The sequence below is a fragment of the Phacochoerus africanus genome, chromosome 8, assembly GCF_016906955.1.
Source record: "Phacochoerus africanus isolate WHEZ1 chromosome 8, ROS_Pafr_v1, whole genome shotgun sequence".
NCBI lineage: Eukaryota > Metazoa > Chordata > Mammalia > Artiodactyla > Suidae > Phacochoerus > Phacochoerus africanus.
Window position 1 is genome coordinate 74529363 of NC_062551.1, and position 15688 is coordinate 74545050.

At 41.5% G+C, this 15688-nt stretch overlaps 1 protein-coding gene across 15 annotated transcripts in view; it reads left to right on the forward strand.

Moving 5' to 3' along the window:
* DDI2 (DNA damage inducible 1 homolog 2) overlaps positions 1-14892 on the forward strand; it is a 46148-nt gene extending 31256 nt beyond the window's left edge. For 8 of the 15 annotated variants that reach the window (XM_047791989.1, XM_047791990.1, XM_047791992.1 and 5 more), the window contains 2 exons: positions 13-202; positions 6660-14892. In XM_047791989.1, coding sequence (XP_047647945.1) covers positions 13-202; positions 6660-8563 — 2094 coding nt within the window. In that variant the 3' untranslated portion in view covers positions 8564-14892. The other 7 variants (XM_047792002.1, XM_047792003.1, XM_047792004.1 and 4 more) reach the window with 7 other exon arrangements.
* Positions 14893-15688: the final 796 nt, after the last annotated feature.

The window sequence follows — 15688 nt, forward strand, 5'->3', positions numbered from 1 at the left end:
CTTCCTTCTAAGTGTTCTATTGACCTCAAGAAAAATGTACTCGTGATCGGCACCACAGGCTCACAGACGACCTTCCTTCCCGAGGGAGAGTTACCAGAGTGTGCCCGGTTGGCGTATGGGGCCGGGCGAGAGGAAGTACGGCCAGAGGAGATTGCAGACCAAGAATTAGCAGAAGCCCTTCAAAAATCCGTAGAAGATGCAGGTATTTGGAGTGGCCAAGCTCTTGAGTCATACTCTTGCTATTGGTGGGTGAGCCAGGGGAGTTGGAGCTTCAGCGGGCAGGATCTGTTCACGATCAGTCTCATTGTCCTGTTGCAGGTGTCTTCCTTGTCCTCTTACCACCTCCCCCATCTTGGTACAATCAAGGAAAACTCTTGTTATTTGCTTGGGTACGTTTTGGTGGGCTTCCTAAAAAATCTTGTCTTTTTTTTTTTTTCTTCTTTTTTCTTGAAGAAAGTTATAACAGTAAGTAAAGACTTCCTTTTGCGTTCAACACCTCCTGGAAGTTTTCTTGTTCTTGTCTTAGGCCCACTTATTTTGGAGGATAGCATTGTCACTGTGACTAAGCAGCCCTAACCTTTTTAACATGTACTGAAAGTGCTGCCACTAAGAACAGAAGAACCAACAGTAAAAAGCAAAATTGAACATTTATCAAACTAAAGTGTTCATGCTGTTAATGAGATCATGGCCGTGTCATTGGGCCAAATTAGAACAGTGTGTAAACTCTTGAAATGTATGTATACACTTCTTTCCCCGGAGTCTCAGTTATTATAGCTCTTTAATTCTAAAGATCAAGCCAAGTTTCCTGGGTAAAATAAAGGGACACAGTTATGCTGAAATCTCACTTCCATGGATAATTTTCCCCCATCTGTTACTGGACAGTGACTGTGGGATGCATTTTCTAGAACCTGAAGAGAGTTAGTTTTTGAGTTTGGATTATTTTGAGCTGTGATTATTCATTAGTGACTAATATCACACATTGCATTTGCTGATAGAGTAAAATGTATTAGAGCTCCAAATTCAGTGAATGGCTTTCTCCTAAGGGCAAAAAATTATAAAGCATTAACAGTAAACAGCCAGATTTTGCCAGTGTTTATTACCAGGGAATATCCTGTGGTTTAGCCTTGAGACTCTTTTTGTATTTTTTAGGATTGCACCCACAGCATGTGGAAGTTTCCAGGCTAGGGGTCGAATCAGAGCTGCAGCTGCAGGCCTACACCACAGCTAATGGTAACACTGGATCCTTAACCCACTGAGCAAGGCCAGGGGTCGAATCTTCATCTTCACAGATACTAGTCACATTTATTTTTGCTGAGCCACGACAGGAACTCCTAGCCTTGAGACTCTTTAAAGGAGCATTAGGAACAGGTGGAGTTCAACTTCGATTTGTTCAGAATCTACTCCACCACCACCTTTTGTCTTGGCTTTACACATAAAATACAGTTTGGGTTGTGATTTAAGTAATTTTGTGGTTGGGGTAGGGAGGGGAGAATTTTGAACAACTAGAGAGATTAATAATTTAATGAATTTGACATACCTTAGAAGGTGGTGTTTGTTTATTTATTTATTTATTTATTTTGTCTTTTTGTAGGGCTGCACCCGAGGCATATGGAGGTTCCCAGGCTAGGAATCAGAGCTACAGCTGCCAGCCTGTGCCACAGCCACAGCAATGCCAGATCCAAGCCACGGTCTGCGACCTATACCACAGCTCATGGCAATGCTGGATCCTTAACCCACCGAGCAAGGCCGGGGATCGAACCTGCAACCTCATGGTTCCTAGTCAGATTTGTTCCCACTGCGCCACATGATGGGGACTCCAGAAGGTGGAGGAGGGGAGTTGTTTGTTTGTTTTTTGTTTTTGGATAAGTAGTCAGCTTAGTCATAATACTATGCATTAATAAAATGAGGATATGGAGTTCTCTGGTGGTACAGTAGATTAAGAATCTGGCATTGTCACTATTGTGGCACAAGGCAGATCCCTGGCCTGGGAATTTCTGCATGTCATGGGGGCAGTCTAAAAAGAGATAGGTGAAAAAAAGTAGATCTATAGATGGTTTCATTTTGTGAAACCTCTGTTTCCCACTCCCTACCTCCCCCAGTTTTGGTGCTTTTATTTGAGAAACACTAGCTGGTGGTAGCAGTGCTTTAAAACCTTCTAACCATGAGTTCCCATCATGGTCAGCAGAAATGAATCTGACTAGCATCCATGAGATTGTGGGTTTGATCCCTGGCCTCGCTCAGTGGATTAAGGATCCAGCATTGCCGTGAGCTGTGGTGTAGGCCCATAGCTGTAGCTCTGATTCAACCCCAACCCTGGGAACTTCCATATGCCGCAGGTGCGGCCCTAAAATAACAAAAGAAGACCCTTCTAACAGTTACCCTCTTTGATTAATTACTTCCTTTTAATAAAAAGTTTAGCAGATTAAAAATAGAAACCACAGATGTTGTCAGCTATAGTGAAGGGGGTGTACCAATTTTAAAGGATTAACAGGAAATGGCTCTCTACTCATGATCTTTTGTTACTGCCAATGTATGGCTTATGCTAATTTTTGTAAATAGTGAAATAATTCTTCAACATCAAGTTATCTTTCTTTGAAACATCAAAGAAAGCATTATCAGGAGTTCCCATCGTGGCTCAGCAGAAATGACTCTGACTGGCATCCATGATGACACAGGTTCGATCACTGGCCTTGCTCAGTGGGTTAAGGATCTGGCATTGCTGTGAGCTGTGGTGTAGGCTGGCAGCTGCAGCTCTGATTCAGCCCCTAGTCTGGGAACCTTCATACGCAGAGAGTGTAGCCCTGAAAAGCCAAAAGACAAAAAAAAAAAAGAGAAAAAGCCTTATCAAAATCACCTGCCTCTGGACATAGTAGATGAAAATATTTTTGCTAAAAACTTTTCTTTTACTTCATACCAGAATATCTTTTCTGTTGATTAAAAAATAAACCATCGTGGTGCAGTGGAAACGAATCCAACTAGGAACCATGGGGTTGCGGGTTTGAATCCTGGCATTGCTTCATGGGTTGTGGATCCGGCGTTGCTATGAGCTGTGGTGAAGGTTGAAGACGTGGCTCGGATCCTGCATTGCTGTGGCTATGGTGTAGGCAAGCAGCTACAGCTCTGATTAGACTCCCTAGCCTGGGAACCTCCATATGCTTCGAGTGCGACCCTAAAAAGGAGAAAAAAAAAAATCAGAGTAGGAACTGTGGTATGTTTTTTCTCTCTTTCTTTCTTTCTTTTTTTTTTGTGTCTTTTTAGGGCTGCACCTGTGGCATATGGAAATTTACAGGCCAGGGTTCAAATAGGAGCTGTAGGTGCTGCCCTACACCACAGCAACACCAAATCTGAGCCATATCTGCAAACCTACTCCACAGCCCATGGTGATGCCGGATCCTTAACCCAGGGATCGAACCTGCACCCTCATAGATACTAGTTGGGTTTGTTACCACTGAGCCACAATGGGAACTCCTAATATGTTTTCTAAAAACTAATTTAAAAAAAAAGATATTAAGCCAGGATAGGTAATTAGGTTTGGTTTGTTTTTCTTCTAAAAATAAATCTCAACTGAGAAAGAAATTTGGATAGTGTTCACTCACCGTAACTCCAAAAGATTTCCTTATCACACAATTCCATCTATAGATCTATTTTTTTTCACCTATCTCACATGTTTGACCATGAATTCTCTGTGTAGGTGTGTAAAATTAATTTCTTTCCAAGTTGTGTTGAAAACTCTTGAAGTTGACACATTGCTTTATGTATCGTGAGAGAATTAAAGCAACCCGCAAATCTTTTGGATGTCAAACTACAGAAACATTCCCCCTCTTTGACTGGACCAATTCCTGATTTTAAAGATGGCAAAGGAGCGGAGACTATAACCCTGCATGGTGTGTGGTTTGCATTGTTAACCCAAGTTTGCTTGTCTGTTTCCTAATTCAAACAGAGCGTCAGAAGCCATGATGCATGTAGTGTGTGTGTACTGCAGCTGGAGTGGGCCCCAGACCAGGTATTTATAGACACCACGTTAAGCCTTCCATCCAGTTGTCGTCTGTGGTCTGCAAGCCTCTCTCTGCAGCAGTTCTGGAATTAAGCTTCTGTCATTCACCATTTCACCTCGTTTAATCTGGTTACAACTAGCCTGTATGTACATTTGTATGTTGGCATACATACATATCTAAGCACGATTTCCTATTTAAAATGTTATCAGTCATTAGAATAGTCCCAGGGGAAAAAAAATCCCAGTGAGAACGAGTGTCCATCTGACCACTGTGACTATCAAATCAAGGATCAGCACCATGGGAGTTCCCTGGCGGCTGAGTAGCTTTGTCACTGCTGTGGCTTAGGTTCAGTTCCTGGCCTGGGAATCTTCTGCATGCTGCGTGCCATGGCCAAACATATTAAAATAAATTTTAATAAAATGAAAGGGTCAAGTAGAAAAGCCATTGGAGGGGGGAAGAATCAGCATCACAGCAGTTCATTGTTAGAGATGACTGTGTTGCTAGTGATTTTATAAGTAAGTCCCTTTCTTCTGAAAAAATGAAAGAATATGTTTCATATTGCTGCACACAACTGCTAGTGTTATAGAGGGGCTGAAATTTTCATTTTGTTGAAGAAGAACTGGAGACTTAGGCCAGGAGGGCTGTCCAGGATCACAGAGTCAGTAACACACAGAACTGCTGTTTAATCCCCTGGGACAGGAGCGAAAACTTTGCTTTCCCCTCTCTCCCTAGCCTGACAGATGCTCTGCAGGAGGCACTCTGCCTCCGTTTCCCTGTAGTATAAATGGGATAAGTGGTCTGCCTGAGGGCACTGCCTGACCTTCAGGAGGAGGCAAGGTGGTCTTTTTAAATTATCAACCTAGGACTTTATACGGTTTTGCAGGCTGGTTGTAATTAGATATACAGCATTTAATTGCTTCTTTCTTTCATTTTCCTTGTAAAAATGGATTTAAAGCAGGCATTTGTGGTTATTAATGTCCATTGTCCTCATCCTCTTCTCCTGTCCTATATACTGACCCAGTCCTCCCCTACATTTAGGACTTAGGCCAGTGACACTGACCATCTCAGCTACAGGAGGACTATATGCTGCTTTCATAGTGAGTACAGACTGTATTGAGGTTGTATTCACCTCCACCTCACCCAGTGATTATAACGGGCATACCACTGCCGGAGGCCGTCATCATTCCCCCACATCCATGCTGCTACTGTGGCTATTTCACTACAAAGCATCTTTTCTTTTCCCTTTAACTCAAAATTGAACCTCTTTTGGAGGCAGCCTTAGAAATGGATAAATAAAACTAATAACTGTGTTTCTAGAATCTAATGGATGTAGTTTGCACTGAGATATATGCTGTTTTCCTCTTTACCCCCAAACCATAATTACATTGTTTCACAAGAAGTCGGTAACTTCCTGACATGGCACTTTATCTTCTCATGACGTTAACCTGTGTTGGATTAGAATGATTTAGAGCCATTTGAATCATAACTGCATTGCTTCATGACTTAAGGTACAGTCACCATGAAGCTTTGAGTTGCATCTGCCCTAATAGATTGTATTGTGATCTGATTTTTGTTACTAGCCTTTGACTTTTAATTACAGTTCTTGTAATAATTGCATAGAGGTCAACTTTTAATTGGATTAGTGGCAAAAGGAGAGTTGGAAGTGGTGTTGAATGACATTGTGGTGTCTGCCTCGAGGTGTAGTGTTTAAGATCCATCATCTTTTCTGAGTGGTCAGTAAGTTGCAGTGGATCTAAATTGTCATTGCCTATCGAAAAACTTGTGAACCATCTCCCTCCACTGCCCTCCCCTCCCCCCATTTCCCTGCCCTTAGAAGTACTTAGATGTTCTTACCTAGTTGTACTATGTTAATGTAGATGATAAAGTAACTGATAATCCTTTTTTAAGTTGCATTATTTAGTAAGAAAATAATTGAGATTTAATCTCCTTGATCTTTAGCTTTATTTTTGTTCTGAGTCCAGGTCATAGAGTTTTGGGGATGTTTGGACAGAAATAAATAGAATGAAGAAAAAAAAAAAAAAAGGAATGCGTCTCTGTCTTCTGGAGATCCTTGAATATCATATTCTTATTTCTTTTTGTAATTCCTGCTTTGTCCCAGATAGACGTGGCTTTAGACTTCTCAGTATTCACATTTGACAGACCAGAAGTGATAAGGCATGAGAATCATTTCAGTGCAGAAATCCTCAAGATTTACACTGTGCTTTTAAGAATCGCCCGAGGAACTTACTGAAAATGCAGATGCCCGGGTTGATTCCCAAGGATGGTGTCCCAGAGTCTACATGCTTAGCCCACATCCTGGGTGATTTGAGGGCAAACGGTGGAGAGAAACTGTGCTGGAGTTCTGAGCTCCCAGAGAGTAAAGATACATAAATGTCCTTCAATCTTGGGCACTATCCCAACCCTTACGTAGTACTTAAATAAAAATATCCAATTACAGTACAATTTTTTATTAAGAACATGCCTACCTATTATTCTGATGTTATATGATGTTGAACTGTCGACCCAGATGGGAATGGTTCTTGTATCAAGTCTACAACTATAAGATAAACCCAAGTTTAAGGACCTGGTTTTTGTTCTGTCCTGTTTAGTGGCCTTCGTAACCACTAATTAATGTTTTTTTCCTTTCCCTATCGTTCTATATAGAGAAAGGCGGTAAAGAAACTACCTCACTGGGAATGTCATCATTACCAACTTCAGATGGCTTTAACCATCAAGCCCATCCTTCAGGACAGAGACCTGAGATTGGTAGTCCTCCAAGTCTTGCTCACTCTGTCTCTGCCTCAGTCTGCCCTTTCAAGCCCAGTGACCCAGACAGCATTGAACCTAAAGCTGTGAAGGCTGTGAAGGCTTTGAAGGCTTCAGCTGAATTCCAGATAACCTTTGAAAGGAAAGAACAGCTTCCTCTCCAGGATCCTTCTGATTGTGCTTCTTCAGCAGACAATGCTCCAGCAAACCAGAGTCCAGCTATGCCTTTGCAGAATTCCCTCGAAGAAGCCATTGTTGCAGATAATCTAGAGAAATCTGCTGAAGGAAGCACCCAAGGCCTCAAATCTCATCTCCACACAAGACAGGAAGCTAGTTTATCTGTCACAACTACTAGGATGCAAGAGCCACAGAGGCTTATAGGTGAAAAGGGTTGGCATCCCGAATATCAGGACCCAAGTCAAGTGAATGGCCTTCAGCAGCACGAAGAACCAAGGAATGAACAGCATGAGGTTGTACAGCAGAACGCTCCGCATGACCCAGAACATCTGTGTAACACAGGGGACTTGGAACTTCCTGGAGAAAGGCAACAGAATCAACCAAAAAGTGTTGGTTTGGAAACTGCAGTGAGAGGAGACAGGCCGCAGCAGGATGTGGACCTTCCTGGTACAGAGAAAAATATTCTCCCTTACGGATGCTTTGGCTGCTCAAGTTCAGAAACACTTATGGAAATAGATACAGTTGAACAGTCCCTAGTTGCTGTGCTTAATTCAGCAGGCGGTCAGAATACCTCTGTCAGGAACATCAGTGCATCTGATCTCACCGTAGATAATCCCTTAATGGAAGTAGAAACATCAAAATGTAACCCTTCCTCTGAATTTTTGAGTAATCCCACTTCCACTCAGAATTTACAGCTTCCAGAAAGTAGTGTTGAAATGTCTGGAACAAATAAAGAATATGGGAATCACCCCTCCTCTTTAAGTCTCTGTGGCAGTTGTCAGCCCTCTGTAGAGTCAGCAGAGGAATCTTGCTCATCTATAACGGCAGCCTTGAAGGAACTTCATGAGCTTTTGGTCATTAGTAGTAAACCAGCATTAGAAAATACATCTGAAGAAGTTACCTGTCGGTCAGAGATAGTAACTGAGGGCCAAACAGATGTTAAGGACCTTTCTGAAAGATGGACCCAAAGTGAGCATCTTACAGCTGCTCAGAATGAGCAGTGTTCACAAGTCTCCTTCCATCAGGCCACATCTGTATCAGTGAAGACAGAAGAATTAACAGACACTTCAATTGATGCTGGAACAGAAGATGTAGAAAATATTACCTCCAGCGGTCCAGGTGATGGCCTGTTAGTGGATAAGGAAAATGTCCCCAGGTCTAGGGAATCAGTAAACGAGAGCAGTTTAGTCACTCTAGACTCAGCTAAAACGTCTAATCAACCACACTGCACCTCAGGTGTAGAAATTTCACCTGGACTTTTAGCAGGTGAGGAGGGTGCACTCAACCAGACTTCTGAGCACACGGAGTCCTTGTCATCCAGCTTCATACTGGTTAAAGATTTGGGTCAGGGCACACAGAATCCAGTGACAAACAGGCCTGAGACCAGAGAAAATGTCTGTCCTGAAGCTGCAGGGCTACGTCAAGAATTTGAACCACCTACCAGCCATCCATCATCAAGTCCTTCCTTTCTTGCACCGTTAATTTTTCCTGCTGCAGACATTGACCGGATTCTTCGGGCCGGCTTTACCTTGCAGGAAGCTCTCGGGGCTTTGCATCGAGTTGGTGGAAATGCAGACCTTGCACTTCTTGTTTTGCTAGCAAAGAACATTATAGTTCCTACATAACCATGGAAAAGGGGTCTAGACCATACTCCATTCCCTTAAGAGAAAGCTCTATATATTCACACACATGCACACGTACACACTCACCACATAGACAGTGTATGTAGAAACCTGCAAGCAGAATGTTGAGCCAGATTTTTTTTAAAGATTTTTTTCGGCCAAAGTAATTTATGATCTATTGTCTGATGAATTTGTCTATTTGTTAAAATTTGGGCCTTTTTTAATGTCTTGGCAGTATGTGCACACAAAAGCTTTTTATTATCATTAAGATGATGTCTTCTGGAATAAAATTGATGGTTTTGTGTATAGCATAACATTTTAGAATGAGTGAATGCTTTAAAGCAGAAGCCATGAGAAATCCCACCACCCATGCAGCTAAAAACAGATCGACTTCTTATTTTGGCTGTGTCTACTATAAGCAAATTATGGCTTGTTGACTCAATTTTCAGTTTACAAACTTGATCACATGGTCTGGTGTTTGGAATCATACTTAGTGCTCTGTGTATTATGATTCATCAGTTGTAACAGAAAATTGAATATTTGAAGATTGTCTCCGAGAGTGATATGTTTTTATTCATGTGTTAGGATTTGACATTTCAGTGGAATGATTTAGGAGGGTTTAAAACCTGGGCTGCTTTTGTACATTTACGGGCTGCTGCATGGAATGAGAAGTATCTGGAGTGGGATACTGTGAGGAAATTAACATTAGAGTGAAACTTGGTGCTACTCAGATTAAAAACAAGAAAGGAAAAATTCCATTAGCAGATGTCATGGCCATGCTTCAAGAGCTGTGAGAGAAAAATAAGGGCCTAAACACTGGAACTGACTAGAGATTGGGTTTAGTAGCATCTCACTGATCACGTCTCAACCCTTACTAACCAATGATGAGTTTCTGTTCAGCTAATGGGTTGCTTGCCAGCAGTTTATTTCCTTTCTAAACTTTTCTTCTAGGAAGTTATTCTAAAGCTCAGTCTGAGCTATGATCTGAGCGACCTATTCAAGTGTGATCCCCTTGTCCCTGCTTCATCTTGGTGCTTGGAATGGTCAGGCTGTTTGGTGAGTGTCTCTTCATAGCAGTGGAAATAGTTATTGACGTTTCTGACTCAAGTGGCCTTGGTAGCGTTTTCCATCCCTTTTCTTTCCTCAGGAGTTTTCTTTTTTTAAGAAAGATTCATCACAGTTGTGTTTACCATGTCAAGTTAGCGTGGGGCATAGTATATAGACGTATTTATTGTGGCCTTTTTTCTTATGAGGACTAGCCCTTGGAAATCACTGTCCTGTGGGCCCCACTGTGCAATAATTCTACTGGGTAGATTTTAGATACTTTTTTTTTTTTTTCCTGGAAAATAAACTCTCTTCTGTACCTAGCAGGAATCTGAAATCTTGCTTTTATTGAAAAGAATTTTGAGAATGATAATTCCCAATTCCAGGTTACAGTTTGCAGTGTGTTTGAAACAGAAGTTTCAAAAGGGTGATTTGTGAACTTTTAACGTGAAGTGATTTTTGTCTGAAGTCTTAACGCTCTTTGAAAGCTTATTCTTTGCATCAAAATTCACGTCATTGAGCACAATCAGAATGGAGGCTCATATCTCAGGAGTTTTTTAAATTTTAATTTGGGGGCACTTAGACATTTCTCCTCTACCCTCTTCCATGTTCTTTCTCATCGCCGTGCTGTGTGTATGTGTGTTAGGAGACATGAGTGTTATAGTGGAAAGTCCCATAGATTCATCATGATCCTCTGGAGTTAGGGAACGGTTGACAGAAGGAGTTGTACTTTACTGTTTTCAGGAGGGCCCTCGGAACAGCAGGTCAGCCAGATTGTCTTGAGTGTCCTTTTGGACAATCATGTGCTGTAGACTCTTACGTGCCCTACACCAAAGATGCAAGATGCACTAGGAAACTGCTATAGGATTTCTGTCAACTGACTCTTAGAGCTGTGACTATAATTAAGTAGTGGTGCTATGATTGAAGCAAAATTTAGTAGCAATGCAATGGGCCCCTGTATTTGCTTTATGGGTGCGATTGGGAATTTATTCTAAGCTTATGAACCTTGAGGGTCACAACGTGGGGTGGGTGTGGGGTAGGGGGACTTATCAATGACAATAGACTCCTCCCAAAAGGCCCTCTGTACGCAGATGGGCCTCATTGTTTTCTGTAGGAGCGGTTTCTCTGAGCACTGCTCAGAGGCTTGGCCACTGGATTTTCGCAATGTGTGGATTTGGGAGTCAGTCCCAGGTGGGATATAGAATATCAATCTGTAAAAGATGTCATTACAATAGCTTTTATTGTATGTATATGTATATTTATTTCTAGGAGAAAATTGGATAGGCCTATAGATGTACACGTATTCTTGTTAGGAATACTTTGAATGAGCTTAACCCACTTGCCAAATATCCTTGTCCTTTTTCATCATTTATCTTTCAGCTTATAATTGCTTTTGATTTTTAAAATTTTCCTGTCCGTCGTCTGTATGAAAGTAAAGTTGTTGACACTGTCAGGATTTTGAATCATTTTTAAATTTAGCAATTCTAAAAACAAAAGGAATTAAGGAACATGACACTAGTGAACCTTCATTGTCACTTTTTATTCCTTTCAAAGTGTAGAAATTAGAGATTAACTCCACCAAGAATAAGATAAAATCATTGTGAACTCCTCTTGTTGCCAGCAGAACTGATACTAGCCAGCCATAACTATTTATGGACAGCTTTTTGGTCAGCACCTGCTTCCAAGGGTGGTGTCTGCTTATTCACCAAAGAGAAGATTGTCCTGTATGACTTCTGCAGTTCCCTTAAGTTGATTCCTGTCTGTAAAAATGTGCTTGGTGATCAGACATCTATGCCGAGGCTACTATAGATTTTGCCACTGCAGCTGGTAAGAATTATTTCCGCTTGTACCTCTTTAGGCCTCCGGATATCAGCCAGTAGCCTTCATCCCACAGTTTGGGCTTTAGCCATTAACATGTAAAGATTACCAGTTGCCTGGCAAAGGGAACTAGATAGATAGTGAGTGTATGTGAAAACTGTCCGGCCTTGCAATCTGCAAAATTTTCCAGAGCTCCTTGTCTCCATAAAAGGGGAAAACATACGATGTGTTTTTTCCAAAGCATTTCTCCTGTAAGAGTTAAATGGAAAGATATGTGAGACTTTATGTCATTGACTTTATGGTAACCAGTTAAGGTGGAATCTGCCTATTCTTTTCTTAGCACAACTTTCTATCTCTAGTAAAAGCCATAAAAATTTAATTGGTTTAACTGTCAGCTCGTGTGTATATATACATGTATGACTGATTGACAGATATTCCACAGTTAATTTTACATAGATTAAAAAGCAAACAATTTTTATATATCTACAGATAAAATATTCAGTTATGGTGGCTTTTATCCCACCATGTATATAAAAAATAGCCTTGCAAGTCACATGCCAGAAGAGTTGCAGTACATTCTGACTTCCTCTTCCTACCTGTGTGGCACCCGAAGTGAGCGAGCGTAAGCAGGATAATTGAACTGTTACATGTTTCAGATTTGTTACGGCTGGTAACGTACCATAAGAGAAGGTCACTGGCTTGTGCGTTTTCCAGCACCAATGCCAAAAAGCCAGATTTCTCCTTTGGATTTGGTGATTCAGTATAGTCTGTGGCCGAACTAGAGAAACAGAGTTCTCAAGAGTTCCCCATCCACAAAAATGAATGTAACCTTTCACATTAGAGGATTCCATAAAATAAAAACAGGTTTCTTTCTAAAAGATTGAAAAATGCCAACTCCTCAGCAAAGTAAATTCAAAACGTGTCCTTGAGAACCAGAAATGCGAAATCATGGCTCAACTTCTCTACCTTAATGGTCCCTCAGTAGACGTTACTAGGCGTTCCCTTGTGACTCAATGGGTTAAGGACCCAGCATTGTCACTGCAGCAGCTTGGGTAACTGCCGCCCCAGGTTCAGTCCCTGGCCTTTCCGCATGCTGAGAAGGGCCACATGTGATTGGTGATCAGGGGCAGCCAAAAAACAGAACTTAAAGGGGAGCTTTTAATGTGCTTGATTTTCTCTTGTGCCTTAGCTTCTCCAAATAGCAGAGGCATCAAATTTGGGTAGGGAATAAAGGTGGAAATATGGAAGGGAAAGTCTGAAAGCAGCCCTCTTACAGATTTGCGTGGTCCTGAGGCTCACCTTTATGCATCTGAATAGGACTCTGTATTGTCTTCAAGACTCAAGAGTCTTGAGTGTGAGTCTTTGAATAAGAATTCATTATCTGTTCATCAGACATTTAAGTGCCTGTGTGCCAGGTATTGGTGAGCGCTGGGCATGCAGGGTGACTGAAGCAGATTGGGAGCCTGCCCTTGCGAAGCTTTCAGTCTAGTAAGGTGACATGAAACAAATTTTAGCTTCAAGAACACGATTTTATTTTTGTCTATTAGCATCATTTATTTTAAAAGTCATACTGGGATGATTTGGTTCAAGTTCAAAGAAAACTGGGAAAATCAGGCTCAGAAGGGAATTAGGTGCTATCAGCCTAAAACTGCTCTTAAAATATGTTCTTAAAGAAATTGGAGAAGCCAACAAAAAATATGCTAACATTTGGTAGAAATACTTGAAGAGCTCAGGTACTCAGAAATCAAGTTACACCGTTGACAGAGGTGGGAGGAGGGAGATGGGCAGCAAGGAAGTGCAGGTACATAAGGAAGATGACCTCAATGTGCACTGGTGACAGTCGACTTTTCCTTCCATCAGCGCTTCCTTCCTTGCAGAGCAGAGAAGCGGAATGTTGCTGCATCCTTCCCACACCCTGTTTGAGCAGGCTGCACTGGGGTACTAACCATCTGGGCCACCAGGACTAGCAGAGGATTCTGGAGAATTTGTTGTTTTAAAGCAGCTGAGTGCAAGATGTGAAAATAGGAATCTAGAGCAGTAAATGTAGCAAGCTGTGGTTCTTGGACTGGATGGTGGGCAGAATTTATTATAAGAAGATTCAAGTCTTTACCAAATCTTCTTACAGGACAGTTCCATCAAAACCTGTCATTTAAAACGTCACCACATGTGTAGTAATCCTGAAGGATACAGGTAGGATTTCTGGACCTTGACTGCTAGTGACTTCCGAAATTTACAATTAGAAACGCAGATTTATCAGGCAGTCGGTAATCTAGACCCTCTAGGGGCTGTAAAAGGTGAGAGGCGATAGCAGATGATAAGTCTTAGAGCACAGTCTTTCAGAATGAAATCTACAGAGAAAAATGGTTCAAGGGTATAGGAGTTAGAGGACCTTTCTTTTAACTTTAAAAAGTTAAGCAAACTATAGAAGACCTGGGGGGGGGGTGGAATAAAAAATTAGAATAATTTTTTACAGAATGGCGTTTCTTTTCGTATGTACCATAAGGTCTTCATTAGCTGACTCGGGGAAGAGGCATGCTGGGATGTTGTTTCCTGGGAAGACACATGACTACGATTTTGTTTACCAGAAGTTTGTTTTATGTACAGCCTTGAATGATGCATCTGTGGCTTAAAGCAAGGTAGATGTTTGTACTTCACTATCAGAGGCAGTGACATCAGTTTTTTTCTAGATTCCTTTGGTCAAAGATTACCTGATGCTGATCAGACTTCTTTTCTTTCCCAGAAGGCACCACAGCTTTGATTTCATCCCACCCATCAGAGGCCTTTCCCTCTGAATGATTCTGTTTCCATTCTCTATTCTGATCATTCTTTTGAAGTAGTTCTGGTGATATACTAGATTAATTCAACATAACTGACTGCATTTGCATTTTAACTGTGCCTATAATGAATATTGATTTGCTCATTTTTATTCAAAATCTCATCTCCATGGCAAGTTGGGGTAATGGCCTTTGCACTCAAGTAAGGTTTGTTTACCAGTTTTGTAGCCATATTTGGCAAATCTTAGCAAATAGAAACCCCTCTTTCCCCCCTTATTTGTTCTTGCAATTGTTCTTTTATTGCTTTCCTGATTTTTCTTTAAGCTTTGAGACTACTGCATCTTAAAAGGAAGAACTAGGCTAATTGGCAAAATAGACTTGCCAATAGCTCATTCACTCCCATAATGCTTTGGTTTTGAGAGTTGGGAAAACTCTGAGAACTTAAGGGAACCAAACTCAGGAATCCCACAGTTGGTTGCATTGTGCCATTGCTTTAGGGGCTGGACATAGGACCTGTCTGCAGCTGAGTGAACTAGATGCTTTTGGGTTTGAGTTTTTGTCACGTACTGAAATGTAAGTCAGCCCTAAGTAATCAGAACACTTTATTTTATTTTTCTTTTTTAATAGGAACTTTCTGAAGAAAAAGTGATGTGTAAAACATTTGATATTTAAGACAATAAAGTTTTTATCATAAGACTCTTGTTCGATTAGTTTCTTTTAAGTTAAGGTGGGTTGGTTACTTAGCATTGTCCTTGTCTCTGTCCCCCTGCCCTTCAAGTAACTTTTACCCCAGCGCTGTAACTTGTGGCCGTAAACCTAAACCCCAGTCCTACGGGGTCCCTAAGCAGGTAGTCACCTCCAGATAATCACTGCAGAAGGACAGCCATCTGCTGCTGTGAAGTGTGTGCATCTGGTGACGGCACGATCCACTACTGAGCAGTGGATGCACAGTAACAGAAACCACACTGGTGACAGGGTATCATTGGTTCAGACTAGTCCCCAGAGCCAGGCTGCCTGGGGGTGAGTTCCAGCTTTGGCACCTACAGCTATGCGACTTTGGGCAACTAACCTAAACTTTCTGTGCCTCAGTTTCCTTGTCTGTAAAACGGGGGACTATTCAGATGGTTGTGGGGATTCATGAATACCTTGGATACCCTGGGGTGTTAACCAGTATGGAATTACTACTTTGTGCATGAGTTTGTGCTGTGGGGCCTTTATTTGAGAGGATTTCAGTGTACATGGATCAGCTAGTATATACAGGGAGTCGTTTAGACAGCTCCCCCTTTCTTCTGTTACCTTTCCTTGCCTATCGGAAAAGAGTGTTGAGAGCAAAGACTACTCGCTGGAGCTAAGAAGTACTAATTATTTGTGCCATTGTTCAGACCTCAGTCTTTTCATAATCCGTTCACTTGAAATGAGAAGCAGGAAGTTGTGAGACATTAGTTATTGGCGGAGAGATTTATAGGTCCTTGACACAGGAGAATCTACTGCA